Source organism: Astatotilapia calliptera, chromosome 1, assembly GCF_964374335.1.
Source record: "Astatotilapia calliptera chromosome 1, fAstCal68.1, whole genome shotgun sequence".
Lineage (NCBI taxonomy): Eukaryota > Metazoa > Chordata > Actinopteri > Cichliformes > Cichlidae > Astatotilapia > Astatotilapia calliptera.
Window position 1 is genome coordinate 23,804,199 of NC_137422.1, and position 10,307 is coordinate 23,814,505.

A 10,307-nucleotide genomic window follows, 5' to 3' on the forward strand; every position below is an offset into this window, starting at 1 on the left:
AGCGTTTCGGCGCATTATTATCGGGTCTTTAGAGAAGACGAACTCGTCTTAAAATCATAACCGTGTCGACAACGTTATATTTAACCAAGTATAATATAAATATATAAATTTTATTACATATTAAAGTCTGTTAGTGGTGAGGATAGGTCAGCATTTTTACACAAGTGCCTGACAACTGTTACTCGGGGAGAAACTTTTCACGTACCACCACGCATGCTCACAAACCCACAGCACCGAAACTGGTCCCCTAGAGGGCGCTACTGCGACACTTCTCAGTGAACGGAGAGACCGTATGGGGCTAAAACTACGGAAGGAAATTGGTGTATAAAGGTTTACAGACGCATATGAGATGATGTACAAGCATAAACCAAGATTTATTTAACCAAGTACACATTTTAATAACATCTAATTATTTGCTAAAAATGTGAATGAACAAAAGCAGTTTTGTGGCTCTCAAGTTTGCTTAATGAAAAGAGAAAATTTCTGTATTAACTTGATAATAGTTTACGGTAGAGGGTTAAATGTAATGCATAGACCAGCACACGTCACCACCATTATTGTATATTGTCCTGGAAAGCCATTGGCAGATCATCCCCACCTACTATGGTATTAAAAACATATTTTTATGTCTGAGCTATATGATATTCTTGGTATCTTTAAAGGGAAAAGTTAACTGAAAGTTGCTTTTTGTGGCTTTGCAAGGTGAGATGGGGTCCTGGATTAAATACCAGGATGAAGCCGTAACAAAAGAAACCCAAACAAACCACTGCACACCTATTGTTTTCAAATTTTCATATTTTACTAAAACAAATTCAGAGCATTTTGTGTTTTAAGCAATGCTGGCTGCATTCATCAAAGTTAAAATCAAGAGACTTGCTGCTCTCTGGAAAACAGCAGGAGCTCTTCTCTTTCCTGCTGGAGTTCTTCCCATTTCTTCTGTAGTTCTTCCTTTTCCTTCTGCAGCTCCTCTCGCTGTCTACTTAAGTCGTTGGCTTCCTCCTGCTGTGCTTTCCTCAGAGACTCGATTTGCTCCCTCTCTGCTGCTGCCTCTCTGGCACTAGCTGCACGCAGCTTCTCCAGCAGCTCCCTCTGATGCTCCAGAGTCCGAGCCTCCTCCTTCTGCGTTCTCCTCAGAGCTTCTATCAGCTCTCTCTCCCTCTTGAGCGTACGCTTTTCTCCTTCAGACATCTTCAATGCACCTGCAAGAGGAGAAGGACTCAGGTTTAGGCTCATTACAGCCTCCAGCACAGTGGAAACCTGGAAAACAGGACTGAAGTGTCTTTTTAAGGGCTGCTACTGATTTTTCTTAATCAGAGGGAGTTATAACAGGTATTTGGAACAGATAAACATTTAAAGTAAAGAAAAAAAGAACAAAAAATAAGTCCTCAAAATATAGATTTATATATCAAATTGTGCCATAATTTGGAGTAATGACTATGGCACTTCAGTCTTGTAAAAAGGAAATTTCTCTAAACCAAAGAGTAGGGAGTGCAGACAGAGTAGTGGCTGCATCAGCACGAGCCCATTCGGTCTGCCTGTTCTTTTCTTCCTTTCTCTTCGGTTCAGAGTGTGAGCAATGGCACATTACACTCACTCACTCACTCACTCACTCACTCACTCACTCACTCACTCACTCACTCACTCACACGTATAAATACATGTATATAAATATATATAAATATTAGGGGTGCAACGATATTCATATCGATATTGAACCGTTCGATACAGTGCTTTCGGTTCGGTACGCATATGTATCGAACAATACAATTTTTTTCAATTTTTTTTTTTTTTTTTTGTGTCCCGTTTGGATCTATAGCCATCAGAATTGTTGTCTTGAGGCCAAGAAAGATGACAAGAGGATTTATTTTAAGTGGATCATCATATTGGTCCATTTGATTGACCTTTATTATAATTATGAATTTATTTTATTTTCAGTTGCAAACGGGACAGACATGACTGTGGGATAGGACAGGGGGAAAGAATGAAAGAAAGAGGGGGAGAGAAAGAAAGAAAACCAAAGGGGAGAAAAAAAAAAGAACAATACAAAATTTGTAATTTATTTTATCAACTTTCCTTCTGACGATGCTGTCTGTGTTGAGCGCTCAGTGAATCTGCATTTGACTACTCCGCCTAGGCTCGAGAGTGCAGCCTAGGCGGAGTAGTCGAACGCAGATTCACTGAGCACTCAACACAGACAGGATGGTCAGAAGGAAGAGCGCAGGGCAAGCTAGCGAGACAGAAGTGGACCTCCCCACCCTCATTCAGATCTGGCGTTTGGAATTATTTTGGTTTTCATGTGACGTATGACCCTGAAGGTAAGCGAGTCATGGACTAAAGTAAAACAGTATGTTGGATGTGCCATGCAATGCTCAATTACATGGGTGGGAGCTAGTGTGTTAGCGCAGTTAGCTCGTTAACGTGTTGGCGTCTAGCCCCTCTGTATAGGGTAGCTCGTTAACGGAGATTTGCCGTGTTGTGGCGTTAAGGTTATTTCAACGAGATTAACCTGAAAGCACTAGTGGGAACACAACGAATATGACTGCACATTTACACCGACATCATCCTAGTGCAAAGACAAAAACAACAAGCATGCTACAAACTTTAGCCGAGTCATTTAGACAGCTGTTAGCACAGGATTCTCCTTATGGAGACCTGATATGTTTAATATGCTGCTGAGAATATAGCCCAGAAGAAGCGGATAGTATAGCTTTTATTTTGGAAAGAGACATTTCTCTGTAATAAACTCTCTTTTCCAAAGATGAGTGATTCCTCAATCAGATACAGGGCTCGCAATATCGCTAGCCCGACGTCCCGGAGCTATCTCTGCCCTGCCTGTCGGGCTATTGTAGGAAGGAAAAATATATGCCAATGCTTTTGCATTCTTTCAGAAATGTAGCTGGGTAATTATGTCATTGGGTGAGCCACTGTCAATATGTGACATATTGAAATTGTGTTTGAATTTGCGCTTGTTTTTTTGCTTTCACTTTGCAATCGCGCGAACTGTGTATAGAGAGCGACAGCACTGATCTGTGAGTGATGATAATTTGTGCACCAATTCCTCTGACATCGTCTTATTAATTGTTAGCTTACTATGCAAACATGACAAGTGAAATCTCCCGCAGCTTAAACATGTGAGAGGTTGATCGCGCAGAGAATCGCTGAGCTTATGTGAGTGTGGCAGGATATATATTTCACTACGATGACCTGGATGACTGAGAACCTTCACAGACAGATATATATTTTAGTTCTGCTGAGCCAAATAAGACAGGTCAGGGTGAAGAAGTGACAGCCAAAGAAAAGCTTACCACAAAACGGAGAAGTTATGACAAATCAGACTATAAGGCAAAAAGAAAGTGCAGCTTTATGGTTTCATGGACAAAAGAATTTCTGTGGCTGCAATATGACGAGCTAAGAAACAACACGCACAAGGGTTAGGGTTAAATTTAAAAACTGTACTTTTGTGTTAAAATATATATTTATAATTTTAATAAATGACAAATTAAAAAGGCATGAACATTTTTTTTGTATCGAAAAAATATCGAACCGTGACACCAAAGTATCGAACCGAACCGAACCGTGAATTTTGTGTATCGTTGCACCCCTAATAAATATATATATAAATATATATATATATATATATATATATACACATGTGTGTGTGTGTATATATATATATATATATATATATATATATATATATATTTATTTATTTATTGTGTGTATTCATCCTCTTAATTGAGAAAATTACTTTGAACACATTTACATGGAGAAACAGGACCATGCGACCACAAGCAGGGCTGACAGAGTGAAGCATTTACAGGGAGAGATTTGTATCATAACCATTCCTGTAGACTGAGTGAAACAGCAGTGAGCTATAAAATCATACCTGGAGCCTGTCTCTGCTCTGACGTCTTGTTGTTGGCATGTGAGACCGGAGATGAGTTTAACGCCGGTAAACGCAGCCCATTGGACACCTGCTCTAACAGCAAGTTTGGGTGTCTCTTTGACATGTGTCGGTGCAGATTACTGGAGCTATTTTTCCCGCACTTCAGCTTCTTCGTGCAGATACGGCAACGAGCAGCGTTCAGGCTGTCCAAGCGCTCAAAGTGTCTCCAGATGGTACTGCGTAGTGGACGTCCTGCAGGAAGGTCGTCACTCCCCTCTGTGTGTGTTTGAGGTTCTGCTGGATTTCCGTGGGAAGCGTCTAAGATACCGTTGATAGCCACACTGTTATCGGTTTCATTCACCAGTGTTACTGTCTCAGAGTCTCTGTCCTTCGACAAGACTTCCACTGAAAAGAAAGAAAACATAGTTGTAATCACACAACTCATACCTCATGTCCTTAAATGGAACACCTGACTCCAGGTCGCCTTTAGAGAAGAAGTCACATTATAGCAGTTCACTTATTTTTCCAGATGTAGATGCACAGCTGTTTGTGTGTTATAAATTTGAGCCACTTAAGTTTGTGTGTATTGGTCACTCAGATAAAAAGGAGACCATATTATATGCATAATCAATGCCTAAATCCTTTCAAATGATTCTTTATTCTCCTTTTCATAGATACACATACATGAAAAGGTGTGACACTGGCAGCATCTGACCAATCACAAAGAGATATAAGACCACTGGGAGCATAGCGAGTGATCTTAGAAAGGAAAAATCAAACTAAACACTGGAAAACAATCCAGAACTTTAGCTACCTCCCTTGATACTGAAGAGGAAGATAAGCAAGGTGTTATCTCTTGTTTGTGTAGATGTGAAACTTTAATATGGCTGTCAAACAGCTTACCTTGAGCATCACTCTGCTCTGTCCCCCATAAGGCCTCATCGGACTCAGGGTTAGTGTTTGAGTCCTGTGAGGAGTTTAAGGGTGTTGGTGGGTACTGCTGGGTGGATAACAGCTCAGAGTACACCTTAGGATGTTTTGAGGACAAGTGTCGCCGCAGGTTGCTGACGCCACCACTTTCGACCAGCTTCTTCATGCAGATGCGACAACGAACGGCGTTCAGATTGTCCAAGCAATCAAAGTGTTTCCAGATCACGCTGCGATGTCGTGAACGTTTCACAGGGAGCTCATCACTTGTCTCCATTTGTGTTATTATTTCTGATGGACCCTCCTGTGGAAGGAGGTCATTCAAAGAAGAGCTGATTCCAGTTGTGTGTACTGCGGTGATGGTGCCACCCTCATCGTCCTCCAGTGCCACTTCCACTGAAGAAGAAAGAGGCAAAGTTACATTTAAGTGGTGAACATTCTGCTACATGATAATACTTAGTGACTGCTCAATACACATAGAATATGGTTTTCATCCTTAACTAACCCTAACCCTTTGGCGGCCTTTTTCTAAAACACTATACAGTATATCTACTTCTGTCCCCACAAAGCTGGGGTTCACTTTAGATGGTTTGACGAGCTGTACCGGAGCAGAACTGCTCTCCTTCCGCCCGATGGTGCTGGTCTTCCCCGGGGCCAGGTTTAGATCCGGGTCCGTTACTTCTCGTGGAGAGCTCGGTGGGATGCTTCACACGCAGGTGTCTCAGCATAGCAGTGGTGGAACCACAACCTTTTTTGAGCAAGTGACGAGCGCAGAGAAGACAACGGACAGACCGCGAGTCGTTGTTTTCGAAAAAACTCCAAACTACACTACTACGCGCCCGAACCATCGCGGTGGATACAGGTTGGCACTGCTGTGAATAAAGAGTCAAATGCCACGGCTCGGTACAGAACGAATAATTACTCTGCGGCTATCCGTACTATTAATGAAGTTTATTTGTTTTTGATGTGCTAGCCTAGCTGATACTACGCGCAGGCAGCATACGAAAATGTAATAGCCCTACGTCATATCCGGGGTATCAACCGTCGTCTTCCGCGCGGGACAACACTGGAAGCGACGTGGCGACCGGAGTCCATAGAAAGTGAATGACTTTCAGCGACTAAAGGCGACAGAATAACCGCTGGCGACGCGAAGTGTTGCTTCCACGCGAACGACTGAAAAAAACTACCAATGAAAGCATGTCGCTACCGCTGCTGACCCGGTAGTAAATACGGAAGATGGTTACCTAGGCAGCCTCTACCGTCCACAAGCAACAGATTCATAGCGATTCGCGACAATTACAAGTAGACGTATCTTAAATGTTTACTAAACCCGACTCAAAAATTAGTTTATTTTTTAATTTTATTTAATATATTTTCTTATTATCATTATGAGGATATCTAGGAGATGCAGTGGACTTTTAAAAATCTGATTATTTAATCCGGTCGTGGAGAATAAGAGAATGCTGAAAGAATGAAAATTAAATAACCGAGTTAATAAAAACAATCAAACAAACAAACACTGAAACTAATTATTAAAAACTAAACTGCGTAGACAATAAAACGTAATGGAATCTAAATTTTACTGATAACATAAAGTTCAAAGGAAATAATACTATAAATATAAACTAGCTATCATGATAACTCTATGATGTAGCTGTTTACACGTTCACCTAACAAATAAAAGATCCCCGGTTTGATCCTGGGGGCAGACACATATCCCTTTGGAGGGCATACAATGTAAAAATTAACAAAATCAAAGCATGTGGAACTGCCCTAATGTGGTGGCCCCTTATGACTACACAATAGGTGTGCTCGAGTATACTTGTGAAAATGAGAGCTCTTTTTTTTTTTTTTTTTTTTTTGCCTGTCCCGTTTGGCTCTTTTGCCATCAGAATTGTTGTCTAAAGGCAAAGAAAGATGCCCAACGGATTTACTTTACCAAATTGACCATCCCAGCCTTGCCGTAATGGTCCATTTGATTCACCTTTTATTGTTTCTTTTATTTTCACTTACTGAATACGGGACAGACTTGACTGGGGGAAAGAAGGGGAGAAAGAAAGAGGGAAAGAGAAACAGCTGAGAAGAGGGACGGGGGAGAAGGGCAAAAGACAAAAACCAACAGAACGGGCAGAGAAGAAAAAAATGCATATATCAATCACCTGGATCACCTGCTGAGAAAGAAAAAAGAAAACAAGCAGAAGAGAACAAGAGCAACAGAACAAACAACACCACAATGATACATGGGAATACGACAGCAAATACCAAACACTAAACACCACTGTGCAGCACACAAGACCAACAGAACACAGTGTGCCCTGAGGTAGGAGCCAAAAAGGGTGCAGTTTGTGGGTGTGATCACCCGTGTGTACACCTGTGAGCATGGACGCGCTTGTTTTTTGTTTTTTAAAAGGTTCCTTCTTGTAATAATCTGCTAGAGGGTGTGGGGGGGCCACAGCCCCGTCCTCCAGGGCATGAAGCAGGTATGGAGGAGATCAAAACTCCAGACATCCAGAGGCCCCCAGAACACAAGAGACCAAGGAAGACCAACAGAGGGGCAGCTGCGCCACTGTCCCAGAAAGAGCTGAGGAGAGTCCCAGATGAGGGCTCACTCAGCAGCCGTGGAGCAGAAGCCAGGGGGAGTTGCAGTGACGCGCCCGTGAGCTCCGCCGGCAGCCAGCCGCGCCTGAGTGACCGAGCCCCAGGCCGAGAGGCCGGGGGCACCCCACCTCTGAAGTGGCCCGAGCGAGCCCCAGGCTCCAGGCCCCGATAAGCGGCCGCCAAGGAGTGAGCCGGTGTGTACCTGGACGCCCATCCCCGGACACAGAGAACCACCAACGCACCGATGTCTGAGGGGGTCCGCCACTGGCAGGGGAAGTGGTGGTAGGGGGAGATAGGCCTCCAAACCTTGGAGGGCCTGAGATGTCCCCAGAGAGGTGGCGCCTGACACCCAACCTGACATATAGACACAGACATACAGGCACACACAGATACAAACATCCATTCCCACCCTCATGCTCTCATATGCCCTTACTCCACACTCAACCAACGTGGAGACAGACATAAAGAGACGGTGTACACACGATCACACTCCCCAAGCGTACTCTACAAACCGGGTCTAGGTGCCCCTGCCCCTGGAGGGGGGAACTGCACCCAGACCCAGGTGGTGTTACCCTTTTCCCTGCGGTGGGGGGAGGCAGACCGCCCCGACTCCGCAGCAGCAGGAAGGCCCCACACTCCAGACCGCAGTCGGACGGCCAACTCCTCCTACTAGCCCTCCCGCTCCAGCAGGTCGCAGAGAACGGGGGTGAGAGAAGACTCCAAACCTCCCTCCACCCGCTCATTGTAATGTTGATGCATGTGTGTTCTAAGGTGCATTTAAAACCCAGGAGGGCTTGGAGCTACCTGCCAGAGAGCAGCAGGTAAGCGCATGGTCCCTCCTGCTAGCCCTCAATGTCTACGTGTATTTAAAATTGAGAGGTGGGCAACGACGCCAGGGGTGGGGTGTACACCCTGATGGTACTTTGGATTCCGTGTATCGTGCCCATCCCCAAGATCCTATATGTATGTGTAATGAGAGTGTGAGTAATGTGAATGTCTAAGTTGTGGGATAAAATTGAGGCAGAGGCAGCCAGAAGGGGACGGGGGGGGGGGGGGGGGGGGGGGGGGTAGCCTCGTCTGCACCCTGGTGACATACCCCTACTCCAAGGTCCTGCATGTGTGGGTGGTTGTGGTGGAGCGGGAAGAGGGAGGCAGCTGGAGATGGGGAGGGAAGGAAGGGAGGGGCAAGTGACCCCTCCCTGGGGCCAGCTCCCCCGCTGACCCCAGTAGGCACCCCCATACTCCGCGACCCGCCAGGGAAAGGGGGCCCAGGCCCATCCAGACCGGGGCCCAGTGCAGCAGCGCCTCCCGGCCCCACAGAGCCCGGGACAGTCCACCCAACCCCACCACAGAGAAAACTGCACCCACCCCACCATCCACTCATCAAATGAGAGCTCTTTAAAGGTGTTTGACATTTGACTCGAGTTTTAAAGATGTAGCCATGGAACTCTTGTAATTTCATGAGTGAATAAAGTTGGGTAGAACACAGATTTGAGTAAAGTATGGCAAAAGACTCATGCCCTGCACTTGCTAGAATTAGTATAGATCAATGGAATGGTTTTCTCTTACTGCAACAGTTTGATAATAATAAAAGATAAACTGGCATCTCTTAAATTGATTGTCTTTGGCATATTCTCACACTCCACATGTTCTCAAACAAGCTGGAGTGGCTGATGCTGTGCCATCAGATTACAGCACAATAATTCTAATGTAACCCTCACTTTATATGTTTTAGAGGAGCATCGAGGTTGATGGAGGGTTTTTTTTCTTTTTCTATGCTTAGCTTGCCTTGCTTCTTCACAGTTAACACAATGAACAAACTCAGATTAGACAACAGGTGTTAAACAAAGGCAGCCGTTTTTATTAAAGGAAATATCCGTCAAGCAGATGAGCATTACAGTTTCCCTACTTTAAAGCAACACATTAGTGCTTTAAAAAAAAAAAAAAAAACAGGTTTAAAAAGAAGTTCACAGGCTGAAAGCAAAAAATGGCAAACTTTCTCCACTTGAGCTTACAAATAAATACAAAAAGTGTTCTTCAGCGAGCTGGCTGGACACTACACGCATCACGCTGTTTATTAAATATGTGGCATCATGTTATTCTCAGTGCAAAAACAACAAAACAACTGTAGATAAGAAGATGATGATGAATGCTGGAATGTATTTTAGCAGTGTCAGATTATGGAACATCCTGCAGGCAAACGTGACATGCTTTGTGTTTTATAAAGACACTTAATGTAAACTCAACTTCCTGTTTTTGTAAAGCACTGTTGGGACACCATGAAGTAAGAGTGTAACAGGAATCTGTTTATATCTGCAGATCCTGCGTGGTGCTGAAGAAGGGGACAGACACACCAGACCAAAGCAGTACACACCCCCTGTCACTTCCTGCCACACCAGCGTTAGCAACAGTGAAGCCACGATTTGTTAGGATAGTCAGCAGAAGTAAGAAGCAGTGAGTGACTACAACACCTGTGAAGCTTGTCTGGCTCGGAGCACATTTACACTTTCACACAGATCAAATCCAGTGATTTCACTCAATAAAAACATCAGTACAGTTTCTGAACGACTGGTGACCCCACATGTGTTTGGAAAAAAAAAAAAAAAATCTACAATTTACTTCAGTGCTTAACAAATGTAAACACACCTTAAACACAAACTTTAAAACCACTCAGGCTTTGAATCCAATACATCTCAGAGTTTACCACTAAACACTGAATGCTATGAAGAGCCGGCTGCTACTATAATTTTCTGCTTTGCAGCCTGAAGGCTAGTAGAAGCTCTCTGGTTAAATGGATTATGATCAGTGTGAAGTGGAAATCAGGTGCCAAGAACATCTCCAAAACACTCCCTGAGACACAATCCAAATAATCAACTGACGTTTGATCTCAGCAGTC

The 10,307-nt window shown here is 44.0% G+C and overlaps 1 protein-coding gene across 2 annotated transcripts; it reads right to left on the reverse strand.

The window, feature by feature from the left end:
• Positions 1–350: 350 nt before the first annotated feature.
• LOC113023295 (uncharacterized) lies at positions 351–5,862 on the reverse strand. 2 transcript variants are annotated; one of them, XM_026169321.2, is made up of 4 exons: positions 5,418–5,862; positions 4,790–5,209; positions 3,887–4,291; positions 351–1,199 (listed from the first exon to the last, which is right to left on the reverse strand). In XM_026169321.2, exons 1-4 carry the CDS (start codon positions 5,659–5,661, stop codon positions 865–867), a joined length of 1,404 nt encoding a protein of 467 aa, XP_026025106.1. In that variant the 5' UTR covers positions 5,662–5,862; the 3' UTR covers positions 351–864. The 2 variants fall into 2 exon arrangements, with proteins under 2 accessions (XP_026025106.1, XP_026025114.1); XM_026169329.2 differs by having other exon boundaries at positions 5,836–5,855.
• Positions 5,863–10,307: the final 4,445 nt, after the last annotated feature.